Source organism: Lagenorhynchus albirostris, chromosome X, assembly GCF_949774975.1.
Source record: "Lagenorhynchus albirostris chromosome X, mLagAlb1.1, whole genome shotgun sequence".
NCBI classification, from domain to species: domain Eukaryota; kingdom Metazoa; phylum Chordata; class Mammalia; order Artiodactyla; family Delphinidae; genus Lagenorhynchus; species Lagenorhynchus albirostris.
Genome location: NC_083116.1, coordinates 5,196,017 through 5,222,039, shown reverse-complemented (window position 1 = coordinate 5,222,039; position 26,023 = coordinate 5,196,017). Strand labels below are relative to the sequence as shown.

Below are 26,023 nucleotides of genomic sequence, written 5' to 3'. Positions count from 1 at the left end.
GGATGGAGCAGAGCAGTGGTTTTCAAAAAGAGTTTCAGGAGCATGATCCCGTTTTGAAATGAAATCATTTCCAGAACTTCAATATCTACAACTGGTTCAAGCAGAGAAGCTCAGATGGAAGGCAAGGCAGGGAGGACACGGCTTCTGATGCCCCTGGCCCCGGGATGACCACCATGACCTTACCGGCCTTGGTGACAGGGGAGCCCGTCCTGCCATTCACAGAGCAAGGGGACTGGTTTGGATGTCAGTTTGGTTTCAGAGCAAGTTGAGGTGCTGATGGGCCATCTTGGTGGAACTCTCCAGAAGCGATCACTGCAGTAGCGTCAGAGAGAGGGTTACAGGTGGAGGTTTCCCTCGGGGAGTTATACCTGCTTATTGTCAGATCTGTGCCGGTGCACACAAGACTGGCAAATCCTGTCGAGGTCAAGAGAGAAGCGCTGAGGAATGAACGTTGGGGGATGCCAGCCTTGGAGGGATCCCAGCTGAGACGAGGAGAAGGAGCAGGTGGCACCACGGCAAGTACGGTCAGAGGTGGGACAGTCAGGATCGTCCCGCAGTTGCCAGAGGGGGGCATGGGGGCAGAGTCAGCGGTGTGAACACGGCAGGTGGTCTCGTGACACGGAGCGTCACATCGTTACAGATCTTCCCACCTACTTCATTCATCTGGATCCCATTCTTTCTATGGCAATGACAGTTCAGGGTGGAACTCAGAAGTCTCTGACTCCTTTGATTTTTGACCTGGTACAGATGAGTTTTCTCTCCCCCAAGGCCTGGAAATGAAGAGGCGCTCCTGTGGCATCGCTAGCAGGAAAGCACTCAAGGCCTCGCGTGAACGGAAAGGCAGCCCCAGCCGCGGCCGGTTCCCTTATCAAAAATATACACGTCAGGGTGATAATCTCTCTCTCTCCTCTCTCTCCCTCTCGCTATCCTTCCCTCCCTTTCCCATTCGCCCCCTCCCCCCCACATCTCCAACTGGATTCAGACCTTCGCCAGTGACTGTGTCACTGGGATGATGGAGCTATGTAGTCTCAGCACGTGACTAGCTTGGTGTCTGGTGTCGTCATAGAACAAAAGCTGGTGATTCCCGGAGTTCATGACATATAGCGGAGTCACCTGTGTATCCTCCAGCTGTGTGCATTGTTTTCTTCTCTCTCGTCTTGTTTCCTAGTGTGTTTGCCATGCAAAGCATTTATGAAAAGATGCTCTAAAAATCTGGACCTAATGGAAATTCTTTGTCCTCCTTTTTCCCAGGAGGGAGACACTCCAAAAAAGGCAGCCTCTGCCACCGTCACTGTCACCAACACTGCTATTGCCACTGCCACTGTCACTGCTACTGCCACTGTCACCGCCACTGTCACGGCCACTGCCACGGCCACTGCCACTACCACCACCACTACCACTACCATTTCCACCATCACCTCCACCATCACTACTGGCCTCATGGACAGCAATCACCTGGAGATGACATCCTGGGCCGCCCTGCCCGTTCTTTCCAGCAGCACTACCAATGTCCGGAGACCCAAGCTCACTTTTGATGACTCGTATGTTGTCCCCAGATTCTCTGGAGTGGTGAACGGGGGTGGGGGCAGCATGGCTTTTCGAGCACCGTGCATGTGTCACCCGAAAATAAGGCCTCAGAGGCAGCAGTGCAGCTCCTATAGCCTATAGAAAGTAGATTTCTCCCCTCCTCACACACACCTCTATCCCCATCGAGAAACGTCGCCGGCCCATTTTAGTCGTGGAGCTCTGTTACTGTTTCCAAAGGCAGGTGCTGAACCCCAGCCTGCTTGGTCCTCCTTGCTTACCCGTGTCTCTTGGGTCTGTTTGGGCAGCTGGAAGGGTTGGGGTTGGAGGATGCGGGTATTTATCCTAATGGGCCATTATGCACTTCCGATTTCATTCACTGGACTATTTCAAGCTCGGTTATTATATGCACGACAGGCATTCATCGGCCCTGTTCAAGGCATTGTATAGGAATGGATTTATAGCCCCCCCAAATTGTGACTATTCGGTCTTTTAATGAAAAGATGAAACACTGCTTTCTGAACGTGCTCGTTTTGTTTGTTTAGGGTTCACAACGCTGATTATTACATGCAAGAGGCGAAGAAGCTGAAACACAAAGCTGATGCCCTGGTAGGTTTCCTTTCTCCCGTTGCTGTCCTCCCATGCAGGTATTAGGCTTTGAAGGAAGACAAAGAAGGCACTTTACAAACGAGTCAAACCTCTTCATTGCCGCTGTGACACAGAGCGATTGGAGCTGGTTAGTTCCTTAGCACTGGGATTCCCCAAGGCCTTGGCGCCACGTTGCCGTTCTTGGTTTTCCCACTCTTCTTCCCCTTGCTCCAACTTCAGAAGCTTAATGGCTTGTACTGTCTTTTTTTTTTTTTTTTTTTTTTGCGGTACGCGGGCCTCTCACCGCTGTGGCCTCTCCCGCTGCGGAGCACAGGCTCCGGACGCGCAGGCTCAGCGGCCATGGCTCACGGGCCCAGCCGCTCCGCGGCACGTGGGATCCTCCCGGACCGGGGCACGAACCCGCGTCCCCTGCATCGGCAGGCGGACTCTCAACCGCTGCGCCACCAGGGAAGCCCCACTTGTACTGTCTTTCAAGTGATTTTGAAATGACCTTTGAAACTGCCCTGGGGAAGGTGGGAGCTCCCATGGGTTCCAGTAAACCCGAACTGGGTGTGGGCAGGGAGAGGGCTGCTGAGCGCCAGTTAAGTGGCCTCAGTCATTGGCTCTGGGAAACTCAGGTCTGTAGAAAAATCGCAGCTCCTTGCTGCATTTGATGACATGTTTCCAGAGTGAGGCCCACAGCCAGCCTAGGTCCCCGCACACAGAAGGAAGTTCTGTTCTCTAGATTTCCCCCAGCACTTGGCCTCGCTGCCTCCAAGGGATGTGAGAGCATGGGGAGTCGTCTGATTGACTGAGCCACCTAACAGGGGGTCTCAATCGTGTGGTACAATCACTTGGGGAGCTTTAAACTAGCCCTGATGCCCAAGCCGCACCCCAGAGAAATGGAATCAGAATTTCCGACACTGGGACCCAGGCATGGGTGTCTAAGCTTCCCCCGGGTGATTCCCAAGTGCAGCCAAGGTTGAGAACCACTGCCCTCAATTCAGGGTCCTCACCTTTGACTAAAGCCCAGCATAATTAGAGGTGTCAGTTCAACTCCATTGGGTTAAAAAAAAATCACACCCTCCATCATCACGTTGTGTCCAGCCAGGACTTAGCTGCCCTGTGCTGTTTGCCACTGGGAGGGCTGTAATGGAGGACCACGACGGTCTCTGCGCCGTGACTTGCGCGTGGCCACCATCCACCGCCCTCCAAAGGGCCGCGGTACATAAGGAGATAATCGGTATGTCTTTAGTATTAAAATTTCCATGGGGTGTGTGAAAAAAAAAATCTAAAAAATCTCCCTCGGTGGGGGGTGGGGGTGGGGAGGAATGATAAAAAAAGAAAAAGTTGAGAAATACTCATTTAGAGGAAGATGTCTTTGCTTGGCTTACGTCTACACCAGAGCTAGACACTCCTTTGGAGTTCAAGCCCCTAATTGGCCCTGTGGCCCATGTAGTCTTCTCTCTGGACTTCAGTTATTCCTTTTGGAAAAAGAGAGATTAGGGCCAGGTGATCTTTAAGGAGCCTTCCAGCTATGGGCTTGCAAATGAAAAGTCAGTTTCAAAACTCAGGATGCAAAGCTTAATTTCCACAGGGGAGAACCAATCAGAGTCAGATGACCTAAAGAAATTATCTTGTAAGGCAAGAGAAGAAGGAGGTTTTCATAAAATCGCTTTGAATTGGGCTGAAACCGATATTTTTCCACAACAGCTTTCAGAAAGGAAACCACAGAATTCCTGCAGTACATAAAAGCTGGAGAACCTTTATTGCAAAAAGAGTCATTTACAGCAAGCGATTCTGCAGGACCTGTAACTCATCATTTTATAGATGTACTTAATCCTTTGCTAGAGACAGCTACTCTGCCATTTTGAGAATTGAAACCTTCACAGTTGCATAGAAAATATTTTGATAAAAGGTATACAAGAAAATCAGAATAGCTCAATCTGCATTCTGTTGGTTCTTTCACATGAAATTCTGTATTAGTGGAATTCTTCCATCCAGCTATCAAAAATTGAAAATGTTAAATACTGTCAGAAAATACTCACTATAAAAGTGTCATATATAATATTCATTACACATAAAAAAAGAAATCAGTATGTCTAAGTCAATTTAATCGTGACCATTATCAGGGCTAAAACCTTTTGCAATAAAATTTTACTAAACTAAAATATTTAGTAGTGCTATATTTGGGGGCTTTTTTTTTTTTTTTGAGGTATGCGGGCCTCTCACTGCTGTGGCCTCTCCCGTTGCGGAGCACAGGCTCCGGACGCGCAGGCTCAGCGGCCATGGCTCACGGGCCCAGCCGCTCCGCGGCATGTGGGATCTTCCCGGACCGGGGCACGAACCCGTGTCCCCTGCATCGGCAGGCGGACTCCCAACCACTGTTCCACCAGGGAAGCCCTGGGGGCTTTTTGACACACTATGTCAGACCATCATTTACAGTGAAAGTGATGTGATTATCGTCAACAGTCACACTGCAACTTCCCATTTTTCATGGCGATAGCATCCATTTGTTACTCTTCTCCTGGGGATGGGGATGATGTGCTCATCTAGAGTTCCAAGCAAAGACTAAACGGGTTAGCTGTCCAGGAGGCTTGCAAAAAGCAGGGTTTCATTGCAAGCTCTGTCTAGAGGACGTTATGTTGACCAGTCTAGTAAATGTAGTCAAGAGAAACTCGTCGAGGCAGTGATTTGGATCCTGGCCCACCAAAAAGATAACAACAACAGGAATACCACAAAGACATGATACCTTGGCTGCAGTTTTCTCTTCTCAACCAGCCTCCATGTCATGGCAATAGAACCTGAAATCAGTTACATCCTTGTCTAGACAAATTCCTAATTGCTCCCCTCCATAGGTCGCCCTTGGCACTGTTGGGCTGGGCAGTTCTCCACTGTGGGCGCTGTCCTGTGCATTGAGGGATATTGCAGCATCTCCGGCCTCTGTCCACTAGACGCCCCTCATCCCTAGTGGTGACAACCGAAAAGGTCTCCAGACATTGCCAAATGTTCCCTGGGGGAGGGGTGTAACGTTGCCCCGGGTTGAACACCACTGCTTTAGATGAAGGAGAGAAGAGGGACCGTCGTGTTGACAAGTCTTCTTCCTGTTTCAGTTTGAGAAATTTGGCAAAGCCGTGAATTATGCCGATGCAGCCCTGTCCTTCACCGAATGTGGCAACGCGATGGAGCGCGACCCTCTGGAAGCCAAGTCTCCGTACACCATGTACTCTGAGACCGTGGAGCTTCTCAGGTTCGTGCCTTTCTGCTGCCTTTTTCCTTCGCTCTTTCCAGTCATAATTAGAAGCTGCTTGCTATGTTTGAAAACTATCACTTCCACATAATAATGACTCATCCAAGGCATCTCCTTCTTAGCAGTCATCATAATTCGTTCTGGCCATTTGATTCATGTCATGGAAAATTTATAACTGATGGACACTGCTTGTATCAATTATTCCCTTCGGAGGTTATAACGTGAGCGTTACAATTTGCAATATTCATAAAATTAAAATGGAAAGGTAGTGGATGCGAGTAAAGTATCATCATTTCACTGTTTGGCGTGGACACTTGTCTTTTCAAAGCGCAGTTCTATAATTCACAAAAAGCGGTGCTATTGGGATTTCTGTTATAAACCATGTTTTCTAAAAATTTCTGCCTCAGTTATTACAAATGGAGGGGCACCCTTCCAACACAAAGGCAGCTCTGGAGGCCGCAGCTGTGGAGTAGACGTTCCATGCATCTGGAATTTGAGGGGCAGTCAAGGTGGTAGCAGGGGGAGGGGAGAAATGAGGTTGATAATAGGGGAGGGTGTATTAACGGCACAGATTATTGGTTTCATTTGCATTTTGAATGAAATTTTCTGGCCTGTTGCTCTTGGTGCAGTGGAGTTTGTGGGTAATCAAAAAATCCTTGTAAGAAGGGAAAAGAGAAGAAATGATATCCATTCTAGTGCTTTCCAGTAATCTGCAGGTATTTGTACAAGAATTTCCTCTACCTCTGAATAGTGGCTAAGCACCCTCATCTGCAGGATGGACTACATCATGGCTTTTGATTGAGTGAGCAGTTCTTCACCTGATAGGTCCTTGTATCCAGCCACCTCTGGCTTCATTCATCGATAATGCCAGGCCTGCTTTTTATTCTGTTCTTGCATCTGCAATAAACTGTTACAAACCTGAGGACCCTTGTACCTAAACCTTCAGACAGACATCGGACAGATTTAGCATGCATATTTTCCCAGGAAAGCATTTGAAAAGATCAGAAGAATGGGAGCCATTATAAAGAAGAAGAAGAAAAAAAAAACTACGGTTACATAGAATCAGAAGACTTAGTTAAAGCCACCAAAGTAGGGAGATTGTGAGGAAAGTTCCAGCCTTACCTTGACAGGCCAGGCAGCCATCTTTGGCTTTTCGCTGCTCTGAGAAGTATAGAAAGTATCTCTCAGACTTACTTTATGCCCTGTGAAAGCCACCGCCGCCATTTGTAGCTTTCAAGGGGAAATTGATTTCTCAGTGTCTATACGAGGCTGCCTGCAGTTTTCAAAGATGCACAAGATGAAAATCCTGGCAGAAACGATAAGGATTCAAAATGGAGGGGAAACTTTAACGAACAAACCTGCAGAAAAGCCATGCCTTCTCTTCATCCCCACATGCAAATTAAAACAAGGCACTTTTTCAATTGACAGGAAAATGTAAAAATGTTAATACCTAGTGTTAGCACATACGCAAAATAATGGTGAACTGGGCCTCCTCCATGCTGCTGATGGGAATGGAAATTGATCGTTGTAAATTGAGGGCAGTTTGGCATTGTGTAGGAAAACCTATACAAGTGAGCATTCGTATCTTTTGAGCCAGTAATTCAACTTCCAGAAATTTGAATTTTCTATACTGAAGAAAAGACTTGTAAGAGGAGAACGAGTTATCTGTACAGTGTTCAGTTTGGCCTATATTATAGCACCCAATTAGAAGCAAAACAAATCATCAACAGGAGAAGGGTAATTAATTACATCGCAGTACACTCAACAGAATGATTTGCAGCCATTGAAGTGCAACAATGATGGAGACTGTGTAGCTGCACGAAAATGTTTATAGTATGATGTTAAAGTAAAAGCAAGCCACGGAATTATAGACACATTGCATTTCTAACCACGAAAGGCACGTTTCTGCACGTGGACCAACCTGGAAGGGAAATAAGGTCATATCTGTAATTGGGGGTGAAATTATGGGTGTTTTCACTCTCTATATATTTTTTCTTGTTTTCTTTTAGGAAAACACATGCTCTCTAAATAGAAAAGCGAAACATCAAATTTCATTTTTGGTAGAAATGCCATGTGAATCGCTGAGTGATATTTATTTCCATTAGAAAACACTTCTTTTTCCTTTATTATTTACAATTCTTTTTTCTTTTTGTCTAAGCACAGTTGTTTATTTACATGATGTGATAGTTTACTCCCCATAGGAGTATATTTTCAGTGGAACCTGGTGAAAGTCAATGGAGAATTTATAGCCATTCACTTTTAAGTCAGTATTTTGAAACTTTATTTTGAGATAACTGGATATTCACATGCAGTTATAAGAAATGATACAGAAAGTTCCTGTGTACCTCTCCCCCACCCCCCGTTTCCCCCCATCTAGCGTAGCTCTAGTCCAAGATCACAGCCAGGACAGGGACATTGCTACAGTCCACCTGCCTTACTCAGAAGTCATCAGGTCTTTTTTCTCCCAGATTTAACCAGTTCTACCTGCACTACTTTGTATGTCCTCTATATATGTAGAACTTTACATTTTCTAGTATATGTGTGTGTGTAATTTTTTTTTTTTTTTTTGGAGAGAAATTTCAATTGGGAATAAAATGGGCTGAAGCAACTAAGTCTTCTGGCCCATGTAAGCCACTGGAACTCCACTATCAAGCCACTTCAACAGTGGCTGCAATTAGAGGGTAACTGTAATAAGAACATGGTTTTTAGTAGCATAATTTTATGTTGAAGAGATCTGTATTACTCTCTCCCTGACGGTATGCTGGCTGCAGAGAGAGCACCCCATTTTTTTCATTCAAGTAATTATGGTTGCTCTGAGCCTTGGGAATCTGCAATAGCCATATACTTGTGAAGACAAGAGGGGCATCGCAATGACTTGACATTTCAGTGATCCAGCCGTCAAAGACAGATTTATGACATCATAAGAAGCCTTTTTGCTTAATATGGCAACAACAGGAGGGACCCACATCAAGTGCGCGGGTCCTTTTGCTGGAAAATGTTCACTGGACAGAACGGGGGCAGTAACTGGGGAGAGCAGAGCGATAGGGGGCGCCGGTGTTCCGGGGAGGCTGCTGAAAGTGCGGGCTCACCGTCGCCTTCTCGTAATCGAGAGCTAGTCGGGGCTGCCTGCACATCTTCAACTTCCCTCTGCAGCACTGAACTCTGTTACTTATTCCACCACGAGTGCCTGTGAAATTGCATTAAAGCTCAGACAATGATTTTATGCAATGAATTGATTTTCAAGAGTCTAAATGCCCAGAATGGAATCTGCTCAGCTCGAAGAAAAAAAAATGGGAACTACTCAACCTTTGATCTCCCCGGTGTGGAACAGTAACGATTAAAGAGAGTGGAAAGACAAAATATACAAGCACCATAAATTAGGGGCGCTCAGACCTTACCTGCTGTGAAATGTACCTCCCTTAAAAAACAAAAAAACCACTTCCTAGAGGAATATGTTCCACACCTGAGCCATTAGAAACACACAGCTATTGTAACCGTGTGATGGAGGCCTCCCTACACTCAGGTCAGACATAGCTGTGTTATTATTTACCTCATCTGTCAAAAAGTCAACTGAAACTGACATTTGTGTCCACGTCTCATTGAAAGCCAATAATATTGTTTAACTAGAATGTTCTTAGAAACAGTATTTTGCCAGCATTTATACACACGCCAGACCCACAGTAGTTCCACAGCACTGTTCTGGAACGTGGGCTCCGGTTGTAGCTGGCTTCTCCGGCTAGCTTCCATCCGTCACAGCAGTGCCATCGTGACACTCCTGTGGTCGTTGTTTTGTATATGTTTTCGGGAAAGCACACTTTTGCCCACGTGCCCTTCTCGGTCCTAACACCCAGAGCAAATGTGGGGCTAGCGCATTTAGGTGATGAGAACGCCAATGACTTTGGGACTTTCTGAAGGGTCAGATGCATTCCCCTTGAGCTTGTCCTTTCTCTTCAAAGGTATGCAATGAGGTTGAAGAACTTTGCAAGCCCCCTGGCTTCGGACGGGGAGAAAAAGCTGGCCGTACTATGGTAAGCCTCCTGGAGGCCACCAGGAAACAGCTGAAATGTTGCAGAAGGATTTGAAAAGTCAACTTAAGCTGCTTACCCCCAGATCATTATTCTTGTTTTCCATTAAACTCTGGAAGGCTAACTGGTGGATTTTTTCAGTCGCTGACTAAAAATTTACTCTCTGAACTTATACCCTTATCAAGATGGGATTTTAATGCTTACCCCTTCTTTTTTTTAAAAAACGACACAAATTTATTATCTTACAGTTCTGAAGGTCAGAAGTCTGACTTGTGTTTCACGAGCCTATAATCAGAGTGTCAGCGAGGCTGCATTCCTTCCAGAGGCTCTAGGGGAGAATCAACTTCCTGGCCTTTTCCAGCTTTTAGAGGCCACCTGCACTCCCTGGCTCAGGGCCCCTTCGTCCATCCTCAAAGTCATCAGTGTAGCTTCTTAAAATAGCTCCCCGACTTTGACATTCGGCCCCCTTCTTCCATCTTTTGTGAACTCTTTTTTTCTTTTTTTAAACTTTCATTGAAGTGTAGTTGCTTTACGATGTTGTGTTAATTTCCGCTGTGCAGCACAGCATCTATATATATTCTTTTTCATATTCGTTTCCATTATGCTTTATCACAGGATGTTGAGTATAGTTCCCTGTGCTATGCTTACTCCTTCTTTTTAAATTTTTTTTCTTTTTTCACTTATATTCCTCAATAACCGTAGGAGAGTAACTGCAAAATAGGAATCAGTTTTTAGTTTTATAGGTTTGATTACGCAGTGGCATTAACACGGTCCTTTCCTCAACACCACAGCTACCGATGCTTATCACTTCTCTACCTGCGGATGTTCAAACTGAAGAAGGACCACGCCATGAAGTACTCCAGATCACTGATGGAATATTTTAAGGTAATCCTTATTTGGTATAATTTATAGGCCCCGGGTGATTAAATCACTAATGAGACATGGCAGGCATGTTATTAAATGTCAAGGTTGCTGCTGCCAAAGGCTTAACCTTGCTCATCCTGGCTCCTCCCACCTCTCCTTTGGGGCTCAGCAGAGAGCTTAGGTTTGATTTGATTCCAGAGAGAGAAGGTACAATAGTTCAATCCCCTGATGATTCTCTGGACTGAACAAATGGCCCCGGGCAGCTTCCCAGCTGCAGTCGGGGTGGGGGGGGCGGCAATGCCTTCCGCCCACCCTGCACGGTGGACCCGCCAGAGGACGCGGCTGGAGCTGTGGCCATGGCTATGGCCGGTCTCGTGTTACATGAGATGCCAGCCTAGAAATTTCTCGGCAGTGAGAGAAGTCACCGCAGCCGCCCTGGGCTCTGCGGGGACAGCCACACCCCCTTTGACCATGGGGAATCTTGGAGGACAGTGGTTGCACTTGAAGATAGCTGATTGCTTTGGCTGCCAAAATAACAAACAATAAATAAACAAATGCATCGTCTAGGGATCGGAAGTTTTGTTTTTTTCTTTTGTTTTTTTTCTTTTTTTTTTTTGCGGTACGTGGGCCTCTCACTGCTGTGGCCTCTCCCGTTGCGGAGCACAGGCTCCGGACGCGCAGGCTCAGCGGCCACGGCTCACGGGCCCAGCCGCTCCGCGGCATGCGGGATCTTCCCGGACCGGGGCACGAACGCGTGTCCCCTGCATCGGCAGGCGGACTGTCAACCACTGCGCCACCAGGGAAGCCCTGAAGTTTTTAATCTGCAAGCAAAACAAGATATTTCAACCACGAGATGCAATGCCGAAATGTGGGAATGAGCCCGAATGAAAGCTGCAAGCCTGGAGCTAGGCCTGGCCGCTGTGCCGGGTATCACTGGCTTGAGGGTCCTTGGAGCTTCTGTGGCTTCTACCCCCATAACACTGGTCACGTTTTAGAGTTGAGGGGGCTCAAGGCTCCTGTTGGGCAGGTCCTGAAAGGAAAAGGACAATTTTATTGATTTTTTTTTTGCCAAGTCCATCAGACAACTTGGCTCGGTTGCACCAAGGCGGTTGTTTGAAATGAATCAAATCCTGACCTTACCTCAGACATCAGAACGCGGTGGGAGAGGGTGCACAGCTGTGTGCGGACACCAACTTGGGAAAAGGAGCAGGTTCCCCAGCTACCATGTGGTGTGGCGGTAATAAAGCCAGTGCTTGTGGAGGTGAACATGGTCACATGCAACAGCTGCCCACGACCGTATGTCTGCAGTGTCAGCCCGGACTCTGGAAAGGCGTCTTGATGCTGTAGGTCTGGGGTGCCCTAAGAACGGGCATATTTCTAACGAGTTCCCAGGCAGTGCTGATGCTGTGGTCGCGCTTTGAGCCCCAGCCCCAGCATCTGTCCTCTGCGGCCTGTCCTGTGTAGCTTTCAGGGCACTGCAAGGTACCAAACAGACGTTAAGTAACTCACTCCTCTGGCGGTGCGCTGAGCTTCTTTGAGGTTCAAAGCTGGAGGCTCCCACCTGTGAGGCCATTATAACGAGCTGTCCACATGGGGCGGTGCCGAGTGTCAGGTTTTCCTGTGCTCCACAAGTGTACCGCCACTACAACAGAGGAGACCCATTCTTTTTTAAAGAATGTATTTGGTTGAAGTCTAGTTGATTTACAATGTTGTGTTAATTCCTGCTGTACGGCAAAGCGATTCAGTTGTATACATTCTTTTTCATATTCTTTTCCATTGTGGTTTATCCCAGCATATTGAATAGAGTTCCCTGCGCTCTACAGTAGGACCTTGTTGTTTATCCATCCTATACATACTAGTTTGCATCTGCTGACCCCAAACTCCCAACCCACCCCTCCCCCACACCCCCTCCCGCTTGGCAACCACAAGTCTGCCCTCTATGTCTGTGAGTCCGTTTCTGTTTCGTAGATAAGTTCATTTGTGTCATATTTTAGATTCCACATATAAGTGATATCCTATGATATTTGTCTTTCTCTTTCTGACTTACTTCACTCAGTATGATCATCTCCAGGTGTGTCCATGTTGCTGCAAATGGCATTATTTCATTCTTTTTTATGGCTGAATAATATTCCATTGTACATATATACCACATCTTCTTTATCTACTCATCTGTTTATGGACACAGGTTGCTTCCATATCTTCGATATTGTAAATAGTGTTGTGATGAGCATTGGGGTGCAGGTATCTTTTCAAAGTATGGTTTTCTCTGAATATATGCCCAGGAGTGGAATTGCTGGATCATATGGTAGCTCTATTTTTAGTTTTTTGAGGAACCTCCATACTGTCTTCCATAGTGGCTGCACCAATTTACATTCCCACCAACAGTGCAGGGGGGTTCCCTTTTCGAGGAGGCCCATTCTTTAAACCAACCCATCAGAGGGAAAGATTGTTTAGTGGTCCACTGTAATGCAGCCCTGGAAAGCCGTCAGCCATGAGGATATGCATGTGATGACAGCAGATCAAGGTGGTTCACACACACACATACACGAATGCTGCTTGGTCCTGGCGAGTTCCTGGGATTTCAGAAATGACCTCCTACCTTGCATCCCAGGGAAAAAGTTTGTAACTGGAGCTAAAGGTGAAAAGCTTGTCTGTACTCTGAAGAGCTTGTTTTGCAGAATAAATTTCAGATGAGGATAATTAAACCACTTCTTGGAGAACTGAGTCTGATTTCACTGGGCCTTTTAGTATATAAGATCTTTCATCAAGTGACTTTCATGGTCCTGATTGGAGCCCACTAATTATCCCAACCAGCTATTTTCATCGAGTGCGCATCGTGGTGTGCTGACGTGCACATACATTCCAGCTCTGGTAAGGAAACAGGAGGCATCCCGAAATGCTGCAATCAATATTAATGTACTCGAAATCACACTTCCATCTGTTTCTGAATTAATAAAACACAAGATAGATGTCCTCATTTCCCTCTCTCTTTCTCTCTTTTAGCAAAATGCTTCAAAAGTCGCTCAGATACCATCTCCATGGGTAGGCAATGGAAAGTAAGTATCTTCTGAAAATTATTTTTTCATGAGAATCAGCGATCGAATAGACCCCAAATATCGGGTATTGACAACCCCAGGTGGAAAGGTCAGTTCTGAATCTACAGTAATTTTGGTGCACACAGAATTCTAGTCAGGTTTCAGCTAATAGCAGGACAGAAAAGTTTAAGATGATGTGATTCCAAATTTCTTTCACTATTTGATCTTTAAGCCAAATGACGGCCATAAAAGTATCAGTTAATGAGATGGCAAGCACCGTGCCATTTCGGGGAGGCAGGGTAAAGTTACCTCCACTGCAGTGATTTTTCAATGAGTCACTCAGTAATGAAAGACCAATGAAATATTCATTGATATATGGTAAGTGCTTTAATAAAACCAGAGGCATAATAGCGCTGAAAATGTGAAGGCACTTGGTCAGCCAATTATCTGAACCTTCATGATGATTTTTATATTAATACTAAAATAACCCTGACCTGAAATGTAACAGCAGCTACGCTACTGCCGGTCTGAGGCTCGGTGAACTCACCCACTCTGCGGCCGTCCTTAGAGCCCTATCTGCCCGGGGCAGCTCAGCCCTCCAGCAGTAGGGCAGGAGCTGGGAAGCCAGCTGACGTGGGCCAGGAGCTGCCCTTAGCTCCCAGGGTAAACTAAGAGAGCCCCTTCCTCTCTCTACAATGAAAGGGCCGGACCCAGTGACATCGGAGGCTCATCTGAAGACAGGTTCCTTTTCAGAGGGCGACTTGGAATCCTAGTTCTGTCTCAGCCCTGAACTGCCTACATGCCCACACTTAACTGGCTTGAGCACCCGTTTCTCCTGTGACTCCAATACCTCCCTCACCACCCCAAGCCCACTTCCCACCAGTGGATGTATACCTTCACAAAGAGCTGGGGGGGGTTCCCCATTTTTCTTCATTTCAAAATTCTTATGTCTCTGATCAAAACACTTTCTTGAACAGTGAAATAGTCTCCTTTGCCACTTTATAGTTTAAAGCACAGTCCCGAAGCAGTGGGATTGTGAACTCTAAGATCATAAAAACATTCAGAGTGAGGGAGCAGATCCATTAAAAACTACGTGTTAACTCAATTACTGTATTGAAAGGACGGACCGTTCAAACTGTTGAATTAGGTCTCACTCTTACACTGACGGACAAAAGTGAAAGAACGCTTCTCTCTGGAAGCTCAGAAAATAAAAATAACTATTGAAAGGCCCAGAGAAAGCTATTTTCTCTGAGCACGGAGTAAAGCAAGGGCAAATTCAGGTAAGCAGCCATTAAAGGATCATTGGGAAAAAAATTTTTTTTAATTCTGCAACGAAAGAACTCAAACACATTGTACGCTTGTGAAGTCACATGAAAAGCGTCCCGAAATGATTTTTAAAGCAGCTCCTGTCTGAAGAAAGCACACTCCCGTTGGTAGTCCAGAGAGCTTTTGAATGAGGCAACTCAAAACGGTCGCCCAGAGGTTACAGCCCATTCATTCAGCAAACACTTTGGGTACATTTCCCTACAAGAGACCTGGGACGCAGCGGAATTCCAAGGGCTCCCTGCACTCGAGAAGCACGCAGTCCAGTCGAGGGGGGTGACAGGTATGAACAAAGTTCTGCAGACACCCAAGAAAAAGAGAGCGCGGGCCTCCATGGGTGGTCAGGGAGGGCTTCTTTGTCTCCCAGCAACACTATAGGCTGCTTCCCCCAGCGAGTGATGACAGCTGGCCCCGCACCAGACCTTTCACGATGCCTTGACCCTGACCGTGAAGAAGCAGTTGGAAGAAGGAGAAGAAAAATCCGCTTGATATAGAGCAGGGGTCGGCAAACCTTTTCTGCAAAGGGCGAGATAGTACATACTTGGGGCTTTGCCGGCCCAGAGGCAAAACCGAGGGTGTCATATGTAAAGAGAACATAAGAGAAAACAAGTTTCCACAAACATCTCACTGATGAAATTCAGAATATAACAGCAGTTAAGTACAAGTTTTATAATACAAGTCTGTTCAGGAGAGGAATGGAATTTTGAAAAAATAACATTTTGCGTCCCTGGGGTTCAAAGGTAGCATCCTCGCTCATCCAATTGACTGCAAATGTCCATCTTTTCACACCATTCATAGCTCACAGGCCATACAGAAACGGGTGGTGCACCAGCTTTTTTGACCTCCACAGAGAGTCATGGAAACCATGTTATGGAGAGTCTAAAAGGGCGGGGCAGCAGTCTCAGATGTCACCCAGAGAGAATAAAAAGAAAGAAGGCTGGGAAGGCTATGGAAGGAGGAAAGAACGAGGCCATCTGAGGCCTTTAGAAGAACTCTTTCAGTAGACAGGTGGCCGTGGGTACCATATTGAAAGGGTTGGAAGAGAAGAGATATCTCCACATGTTTGGGACATTGGCCAATAAAAAGACGTGAGGAGTTTGGTGGTCACTGGAGGGAACATTCCCATCAAGCAAAACTTCTCCCCAAGATTAGGGAGGGCTGTGCCTGTGTGAACGTGGCGTGAGCTTGGGGACAGTGGTAGAAACAAGCCAATGTTGGACTCAAGGGTGAGGGTCAAGATGAACACCCAAGTCAGGTGAATCCTTTAGCAGAGGGAGTGTAGGACTTTGAGGTAACTTGATGGAATGGAAGGAGAGTGGACTTTGGAGGAAAACAGACCTGCTTTCAAATCCTGGCCCTTCAACCGATTTGCTACGTGACCCTCAAAAAGGAGCTGAGTTTCTCTGAGCCCTTTTGCCGTCCGTGAAACAGTGGTGGCAGAAACTCGCCCACAGAGTTGTCACAAGGCTTAGAGATAATATCGGTGAAGCCCAGAGCACCGGGCTTGGTGCACGGCAACTTTAACAAATAGTGGCTCCTGCCACTGCCACGTTTTGTTGTCATTGTTGCCTTTTTGCGTTGGAAAACATCAGGGATCTCGCCCCTAGAGCTCCCACAGCTCTTGGTGTACACTTCACTTTTGGCACTTAGCCGAGATTGTCAGAATTTAACGGAGTTCCCTCCCCATTAGACTATTCGCTCGTTTCAATAAGGGGCTGTTCATTCTTTTATTCACCAGACATTTATTGCATATGCCTGCTGTGTATGAGACACTCTGCCAGGCACTTTACAAACGTATGCCCTCTCCATGTGCTGCTGTACGTTGTTCGTCTTCCCTCCCCAGAGCGCCTCATGTGTAGTGGATACTACATAATAACAGAGGGATGGCTGGAAGGTAATCCATTCATTTATCTAACTGCTATTAAGTACATAGTATGTGCACCAGGCACTGTTCTAGATGCTGGGAATGACGCTGGATGAAATAGACAAGGATCTAGAGACAAGGACCTCCTCAAGGTCACATTCTTTTGGAAGAGAAAGACAGTACAAAAAGAGTGCATATGCTAGATAATAAATGTCATAGAGGAAGGCGAAACAAGGAGCGGGGATAGAAAGGGCTGCTTGGCCTGGGGGAGGAAGATCCTGAATAGGGACATTAGGGAAGGATGATGGGAGGGCGAGCCATGCAGATCCCTGGGGGAAGTGCATTCCACGCGCGGGGCTCGCCACCACCTCCAACGGGGACGTGACTCGTGATTACCAGGAACAGCAGGGGCTGAGTGTGGTTGGGAGGCAAGGGAGCACGGTGGACGCCCAGGGTGCTTATGCTGTGAGTGGTCGGAAGCCTGCGCTGGGGCGTACACACTCATGGCCACGTGCCACGGACGTGTGAAGAAAAGCACCAGATCTGAAGCAGATCCACAGAGGGAGAACTGAACGACGAAGCCCAAGCTGTGGGGAGAGCCAAGCTGGAGTTGGAGGCACACCAAGATGAGCGCGGCAACGGCCCTCTTTCAGCCAGAGGCAGTGTCCTAGGCCGGTTTTGATTCGTGGATTTCACGCATCTGATGCTGTGTGCAGGGTATGCAGCCGTGCTCCGCGCAAGGTCAGCTCACAGAGCCTCGTGTCAGGTCCGTCGTGACCAAAACCGAACGCATGCCCTCGCTCTCCTCGCCTCCACCGCTGATCATTTAAAAGAAGGTGCCGAGTGGAAGGGAAAGAAAGCCCCTCAGTAGCTCTTCAACGTTGTAAACTGAAAAGGCCTTTTCAGGACGTAGGAGATAAACGGAGGTGATGTGTTTCCCCTTATGACTTCTGGACATGACTGGAAATCACTGAATCCAGCCTTTTCTTGCAGGCCAGGGAAGGTCCAGCGAGGGGAGGGGTCTCAGGAGCACACGGCAATTGTACGTAAGGCAGGGCCAGGCTAGAGTCCCGGTCCCTGGGATTCCAGAACTTTCCCAGCACCCCACGGTCCCCCTCTCAACATTTGTGACACTGACACCTTTGCAATCTTCTCTAGAGATTACAAATGAGGACGTTCTCCTTTCTGGCCGTAAACTGACATTTACGGGTTAATGACCACCACTGGGTGGGAAAAGACTAGAAAATAGCATTTGCAACCTGCCATGACAAAAAAGTCTAGCATTCACTGCTCTTTTGCTAACACTTCTGTGCCCAGGTCCCTGAGTTTAACCATTCCCCTGACCACACCCCGCCTTGAAAGTAAATCTTTCCATCAAGAAGTATGAAACATCTCAGAAATTATAAACAGAGCAAGGAAAACCTTCACACCCTCTTCCATCACACAAGCGCAGAGCACTTGCACAGAGGATCCACTTTCCCCCTCATGCCAGAACATACCAGAAGACACAGTCTGTTTGCGGAAATGGACCAATGCCCTCCCGTGGCTGTAGGCACCGCCTGCGTGAGTCTCAGGCGAGTGCATCAGTTGAGTTGCTCCCAGACCGAGTCAGCCCCGCTTTGGCATTTTGGTACGTGGTGACTGCCGTTCCCCCAAATCCTCTGTGTATGCAGCCTGTCAGGGTGCGCATCTGTTCTAGGAGCAGGGATCGGCTCTGAGAAATACAGCCACCCTGCAGAGGTAGTTGCCAACGGGTGGCTGGCATAGGGGAGGGAGTGTGAGAAGGGCGCCTCACGATGGGCAGTCATTCGAAGGCTGGCTGAACGAGGACAGGGGGGCTGGTGGGTGTGTATAGGTCTTGCTCGCGGGCACAGGCAGCCACCCAGCCTTTGGGACTGTCCCTGACCCTCCACGCGACGTGCAGCCAGCCGGCGACTTCTTGTTGCTGGCATTAAAGGATTAAACAAAAATCTACCTCCGAACATTGGTACTGCCCAAAGTAGGAACTCCCCAAACTTCCCTTTATAACCCAGTGTGCAGGTGAACTGCCAGCGATTAACAGCCATCCTGTAGCCACGTCTTAAAGGATCCTAAAGAGATATTCATAATCTTACTTGTTCCAGCTTCCTTAGTATTGCTCCTTGGGGGGCTTTTCAGGATTGCACTTTGCTTACGGCGGCAACTGTATTTGGAGCAAACTGTCACCATGGTTTCCACAAAACTCTTTGATAAGAGACCAGTATTGCACATCAAGTCTTTTCTAAGTGCCAGTATCCGTTCTGGCAGCAGGTAGAGAAATCATCATAGCTCTGAGCTGATGCTTTCTCTGGAACATCAGAAGACTTGTTAGACGTATTCAAAGTAAGGGCTACGTTTGTGGGTAGAATTAATGCCAGAGGAAGATTCACCCAGCTCTCTGTGTGGTATTTCAAAACAAAGTAGCGACGTGCGTGGAGTCATCAGTGGTTCCCAAAGGCAGTCAGGCTTCAGGGTTTAAAGTTAGGAAAGGATAAGGATGGCTCGTTCTACAGCCTGGCCCTGTGGCCCCGTGTGGGTTGGTCTAATGAGGCAGGAACAGGGTGATAATAAGTTCTCTCTACGCTGGGGCCTCTGGAGAAAGCTGCTGTGCTGGCAAAAGCTATCGGATGTCCTCTGAGAGGAGTTGGTGGGATGCAAGAGCAAGCTTCATATATGTGCACCATGCTAAAACTCACTGCGGCAAATCATGTCCTCATGAGGTCCCAGTGTGATGGGGGGGGGCCTAGACCGCCGCTGTCACTCTTCCCAAGCAACCTAACAAAGCCTGTCTCTTCCCATCCCCCAGAAACACTCCATCCCCAGTGTCTCTCAACAACGTGTCTCCCATCAACGCAATGGGGAACTGTAACAACGGCCCGGTCACCATCCCCCAGCGCATTCACCACATGGCCGCCAGCCACGTCAATATCACTAGCAACGTGTTACGGGGCTACGAACACTGGGACATGGCCGACAAACTGACAAGAGAGAATAAAGGTATGCTGCTCTGCTCGACCCATTGCTCACGGGCCGTGGTGGAGTCAACTTGCTTTCAATGGCTTGAGTTTTCCATGGTGGCCTTCTCTTTCTGTCTGATTTCCAGGGCTACGTGAGGGAAGAGGGGGTTAGCTCAGGGCTGACGTGGTGACCAGTTTTTGCTGAGAGAGTGAAAAAGGCCTAGGATTGAGTTCTCCTTTAAAGTTTAAAGTAACTTGACCTATGATGTGTTGGCAAATGTCTGTTTCGCATTTTCACTCAATGGTAAGGATCAATGCGGAGAAACAGGGCAAAGGAGAAAAGAATGATTTGCAAATTAATTGGGATTAAGGCACTTGGCTTTTTTATTCTTTTGGAGAGGTGGGGTTGAACCAAGGCCTTTTACCTTCGTTTTAATCGTCAGCTCCAGTGAGCACATGACGATGCGGCTTTGCAGTCAGAAGCCAAGGTCAAGGCTCGGCTAGTGTTTTTCACCCACTGACACCTGGGAAGAAAGATCAGAGCCCTGTTCATGGGAACACATGAGGTTGGCTACAAAACAAATGTGAGGAGAGCCCTGCTTCACCAGAGGGTGAGTCAGTGGTCCTCAGCCACTCATGCTGCCATCTGTGACCCTAGCTGTCACACAGGTTCGCCCCAAAGCCACCTATCCTAATGAAGACGGGAAGTTCAAAGAAACCATACTTTTGCCCTGGCCGTTCAGTTGACTTCGGTGATTCTGGCCCAGCAGTCAGCGACAGACCCACTCTAGTCTAAGTGAGGACAGATGTGGGTCTTTCTGAATCAGACTGCAAAGAGGTGACCTGTGGTTTAGAGCAGTAGAGACATCTGGCTAGGTACAGGCAAGAATTAGCATCTCGCAGGCTGGTGGCCCCTGCTGGGGCATGGTATGGTATAAGTTGCATGGAGTGGGCTTGAGTCCCAGACGGTGACAGGACGTTCTTGGAATCAGGCTGGGGCTGCAGGCTACCTAGATGCAGAGGGACGTTCCCGTGGGTTACCGGCCCCTCCTCCTGGCTGCATCTCTATTGCGGCATCACTAAGCGGGCGGGGAAACTGTCCCACGGAACTAGGAAGGGTGCAGATTTTGAAGCCTAATCACTTAAGCTTGACACTGGCTGGGTGACCTCAGGCAAGTTACTGAAATCTGTGAGCTACTCCCTAGCTTCCATCTCTAGAATGGATATAATAGGATGATGATGAAACTACCCAGAAGGATGGTAGACATGGGTGGAATAAAATAAGATGTGTAAATCACCTAGCATAAAATGTCAAGTGCGAGGTAGAAATCCTACAAAGATTTCTTTCCCTTTCCTTACTCCATATGATGACATATCCATATAATTGAAAGAGTCTGTGGCTATCAAAGCATATTGCATAATTTGGGACTCTGACCCCTTGACCCAGCTCTAAACTTGCACTGACTCCTAGGGCTATTTGCATGTGTTGGTTCTGTGTGTTCATGCGGTCATTTCTATACGCCAGGTGCTGTACTATTTGTTTTATCATTTGTTGTGTCATTTAGCCCCATTTCCTAGCTGTAGAAACCGAGGCTCAGTGAGATGCAGAAATTCACCCATGATATCACAGCTCATCATATTGGAAGCAGAAATTGAATCGAGAAATGTCTGGTTTCAGAGTGTGAACTTTTATCCTATAGGATGCACTGCCCATCTAGAGGGCGAGATTAACAACGGGTCCTTGGAGACCTTCAGTGAGCTCCTGTCCTCGGTTATCTGAGTAATGGGCAGTTCTTAACTTGTCCACTTCCCTAGGCTTCTGGAAATCCAAAGACAACTAACCCAGACAACCAGGCCAATCCAGGGGTTCTAGAATTGCTCAGGAAGGCATAAAGCATTTTAAGTCTTGCCTAGCTTGTCGGCCTCTGCTCTTCTCTGTCTTATTTTGTATTGGTAACTGGAGAGCTGTTCAATATTTATGGATTTCCTTCATAATTGCATCTATTTTCAAAATCTGTTAAAGTAATTCCTTCTAAATTAACCACAGAACTTTCCAGGAACAATGTAGCGGCTGGGCTGATGTTGGACTCAGATGGTGCTCATCTTGGCCTTAGCACAGTGTGTCAAGGAGTTGTTCAATTCCCTGACTAATATTGAATCAAAATGACTGTGTCAGTCTACCAGCAGAAAGATGCTGCACCCCGCTGGTGTGGTCCTAGGGCTGTACCAGGGGCCGGGGAGAGGACCTAGTTTGGAATCTTCTGTTTACGGCCCTGAGTTTCACACACTTTGTCATTTCTGAACTGCTTGAAGTGGGGGTTTCTTCCCACATCTGTCTTGTCTACATAGACATGGGGAAACTGAGGCACTTCCCTTTTGATTGGTACTCTGCCTCCCACTGGAGACCACCACGTACCTGCACCTTTTTCCACCCAATCATGCAATGGAGGTGGCGGAGGTTGGCTGTCCCAGTGGAAGGTCTCCACCCCTGCCCCATGTCTGCCCACCTGTACAGCTGCAGATGGCTCATTGCAGAACATTCTGGTGCTCAAATGGGCCAATAGGGCTGATTCTGCCCTCTGGCCTTTATTCTAGAAGCCCGGTTCCTTACCTTCCCAGCTGCTGACTTGAAACACTTATTAAAATGGTGACCTGGGTACCCAATGAAAAGTGCCACCGCAGAGGCTTCCCTGGTGGCGCAGTGGTTGAGAGTCCGCCTGCCGATGCAGGGGACACGGGTTTGTGCCCCGGTTCGGGAGGATCCTACATGCCGCGGAGCGGCTGGGCCCGTGAGCCATGGCCGCTGAGCCTGGGCGTCCGGAGCCTGTGCTCCGCAACGGGAGAGGCCCGCATACCACAAAAAAAAAATAGAATGCCACCGCAGACTTTGTACACAATATCTAGGGGACATCCCACTCACGTTCACTCGACAACAACTGGGTCCTTTAACATCTCCCTTAATATTGTATTACGGAAGAGAGTGTTTTCAATGCCCAAAGTAATTTACTCCCTTACCAGCAGAAATTACTTTTATTGCATAGTACAGGTTAAAAAGTATCACATAATCAAATGAAGCTGATACGCGGAGAAGGAGCCCATATGTTCTACATAACGTGAAGAATCAATGCATTGTTTAGTGAAACACCATCTGCTGGGCAATCAAGCACACATAACCCATGCATGGAAATTGCTTTCCAAGAAGGCAGGAGAGCATCCCAACCACTTGAAGGTAGTCTCCAGCCTCCTCCCCACCACCGAGCCAGCACGAGTGATTTCCTCGTGGCTGAGGGAACAGGACGCCCAAGAGTTTCCTTCTCACCGAGATCATCGCGGTGCCAGACAGACGTGCAAAGGGGAAGCCTAGCTGCTTTCTAGGCATCACAGAGTTTTTCCCACAGACCTCCCACCCCGCCCCAAAGCAGACAGTCTAAGACTCTGGTCCCACTGCTTAGTAGTAAGGCCTCAGTGCCATTCCTTCCCCGAGTCAGCTGGAGGGGAATCGGCCAGGCAGTCTTACCATCCGTGTGCCGGGGGGGCAGGGGGAAGTGCTATGCGACAGATCCTTACAGGTCATTTTCCTTCCCTAAAGGAGTAAGACTTACCAAACTAGATGCCTCCTAGACATTTATCTGGCCTTAGAGGCCGATGGCGCTAATGGCTGTCTAGGCTCACCAGCTGTATCTACGTCAAGGCAAGAAACATCGATACTCAGTTCATTTAGACAAAAGGAAAAGAGAATATTTTCAATTCCATAACGCATAGAATGAAAAACAGCTTGGTATCATATAGACCATGGCTCCCTACCATTTTGTGTATAAAGACCCCTTTCTAACTCTAAATTTATAATATATAAAAATATAAATTCCAGGGCTTCCCTGGCGGCGCAGTGGTTGAGAGTCCGCCTGCCGATGCAGGGGACACGGGTTCGTGCCCCGGTCCGGGAAGATCCCACATGCCGTGGAGCGGCTGGGCCCGTGAGCCATGGCCGCTGAGCCTGCGCGTGCGGAGCCTGTGCTCCGCAATGGGAGAGGCCACAACAGCGAGAGGCCCGCGTACTGCAAAACAAAAACAAAAACAAAAACATAAATTCCATATTTTACATAAAATATATTTAGATACATTTTATTTTAGATACGTAATGTTATGTGTATATTTTCAATACATAAATATATGTTTCTATAAACATATATAAATATTTAGACAAATATATTTTATAGGTACTATATGCATACTGTGATATGTGTGTGTGTGTGTCTCACAGACCTCCACAGGTTTGTAATGTACTTTGAGAATCTGTCGTCTGAGAAAATATATGGTGATTTGAAAAAGCTTACTATGAATGAACAGATTTGAACGAATTTGTGTTTTCTTAACCACAGTGACACAGACTTGATTTATGCTGTAGAGCTTGGGGCGCTAACAAAAGATTAAAATAGTAGAGCTTGATATCCATATGGAGTTTGGGTCACCTAGTAGGTACTCTGGACACTTGTGTCGAAAGAATGAATGAACGCACAACGGATAACTTGTCCAACGCCCGCGTGGTTGTGGTCCTGCTGTCGTTCAAAGGCCTGACCGAGGTCTGCTCTGATTTTCAGAATTCTTTGGCGATCTGGACACGTTGATGGGGCCCCTGACCCAGCACAGCAGCATGACCAATCTCGTCCGCTACGTTCGCCAGGGACTGTGCTGGCTGCGCATCGACGCCCACTTGTTGTAGTGGGGTGTGCCCCCGTCTCCAGCACTGGTGGAACTCCACTCATTTGGGAAAATTCTCTTTGATTATGTTTGTTTTTATGCTTCTTTTGATATCTGTGAAAAACAGAAGTCATTGTAAGTGGACACTACACCTTGAGCAGTGTATCTTTTATCACTTAGTCATTTTTCAGTATTTTATATGCATTTCACAGATCCCACCATCCTTTTGTGCTTGATGGAATGACACAGTCCCTACAGTATTGTTTTAAGTCCACACTACCCACAACAAAGAATGGAAAGCAATTGTGAGAACAGGTTCCTGAGAAGTGAAACGGAATGTCATATATAGACATATATGTGTGTGTGTGTGTGTGTGTGTGTGTGTGTGTGTGTGTGTGTGTGTCTATATATGAACGCAGGCACAGAGGACCTGCAAAGATGCAAATTTTCAGCAATAGCCATTCCCCAAACTGCACTCTTCTGTCCGGACAAGAACATACTTCAGAATCCTTTGTTAAACTTATGGGGTTCCCACAGACTCAGTTTTCAGATGAGAATTTTCATTGTCGAAACCCACTGGTTAGATGTTGTAGCAACATCAGAAAGTCAAATTTAAGAAAATTAATGAGCACGGCAATGCCACTCTGAAATGCAGCCAGAGGACGTTTTAGTTAGTATCCCTTCCCTGATTCCCTCATCCTTGAAAAACTTCAAGGATGAGAAGGAGTGGCAAGATTGATGTCGACAACGTTAAGGCATCAGCTGGCATAAATATTTTTGAACTCCATGATTTGAAGCGTAAATCCTCACCCAGCATTCTCTTTGTGTAAAGCTCTCCTTTGGAGGGCCGTTCAGTCAGTGCACGCCCTAGTAGCCAAAACGCTACACTCCAGTTTTAGAGATGAGAGACGGGAGGGGTCTGGAAACCGTCCAGGGAATGCACACCTCTGCCTCTTTTGCAGTTGGTTGGCGGGGTCTACAACTGGCAGGACTTTTGTTTTTTTTTATTGTGCTTTGCTCAGATCTCTGGAAACGAAAGTCAAGTTGTCACTACCTAGAAGTAATCATATACAGTTTGCTTCCTAGTGGCTTTAAAATCTGGACTTCCCCAAGTATTATCCCCATTTTCTATTTTACCGGGTTTCTTTTTCACTTCTTTCTGTTTTCTTCTACCTTTCTTTTCCTTTTTCTTTTCTTTCTTTTTTTTGGGGGGGGGGGTGCTCATTAGCTTTTGACGGAAATACAATCACTGGTTTTATTCAAGTCTATATTAGCTTGAATCATTTCCATGAAAATTCCGAAGAAAACTTCAAACTCTCTAAGTAGTAGCTAATCTTCTAACAAAAAAAATGAGTCTCGGGGTCATGCTTCACCCTAGGGTGGTTTTCACAGAGCCCTGAACGTTGGGAACAGTTCCCTTGATTTGGAGATATTTCTGCATCAGTTGCGACTATCCCCACCCCTTTATGATCCTCTGCGTTCATTTTATGTCCCTAAACATCACAATGTAAATATCATCTTTGGTGTTCCAGCTCACTAGAAGAATTCCCCACACGTAGTAAAAACTATCCCTACGTTAGTTCCTTGTAATTACCTGCCGGTATCTAATTCCACATAGCCCTTCATCTGCTGAGTTATTGGATTCTCTTCACTGAGTTATGACCAGATAAATAATAGATATACACACACATGAAAGATGCAAACTTGTATGATTTTGAAAGCAAGTCACGCAAGTCTGTGATAAGAACGGCAAGGGATCACTCTGCACTCTCATTGTCAAGGTTAGCTGTATCCCCAGTTGCAAAAGAGCCAGACTTGAGCTCCGCTCTGGTCATCTCTGAGTTGAAGGCCCTTTGTTGTATCATAAGGGCTGTGGA

General features: G+C 47.1%; 1 protein-coding gene across 1 annotated transcript in view; it reads left to right on the top strand.

Annotated features, from left to right (window-relative positions):
• The window catches only part of AFF2 (ALF transcription elongation factor 2), a 487,094-nt gene extending 462,926 nt beyond the window's left edge, over nucleotides 1–24,168 (top strand). Inside the window, exons 14-21 of the mRNA XM_060137245.1 lie at nucleotides 1,252–1,541; nucleotides 2,070–2,133; nucleotides 5,226–5,362; nucleotides 9,319–9,390; nucleotides 10,179–10,272; nucleotides 13,255–13,307; nucleotides 19,298–19,488; nucleotides 24,047–24,168. Coding sequence (XP_059993228.1) covers nucleotides 1,252–1,541; nucleotides 2,070–2,133; nucleotides 5,226–5,362; nucleotides 9,319–9,390; nucleotides 10,179–10,272; nucleotides 13,255–13,307; nucleotides 19,298–19,488; nucleotides 24,047–24,168 — 1,023 coding nt within the window. The remainder of the gene's footprint in view (nucleotides 1–1,251; nucleotides 1,542–2,069; nucleotides 2,134–5,225; nucleotides 5,363–9,318; nucleotides 9,391–10,178; nucleotides 10,273–13,254; nucleotides 13,308–19,297; nucleotides 19,489–24,046) is intronic.
• Nucleotides 24,169–26,023: the final 1,855 nt, after the last annotated feature.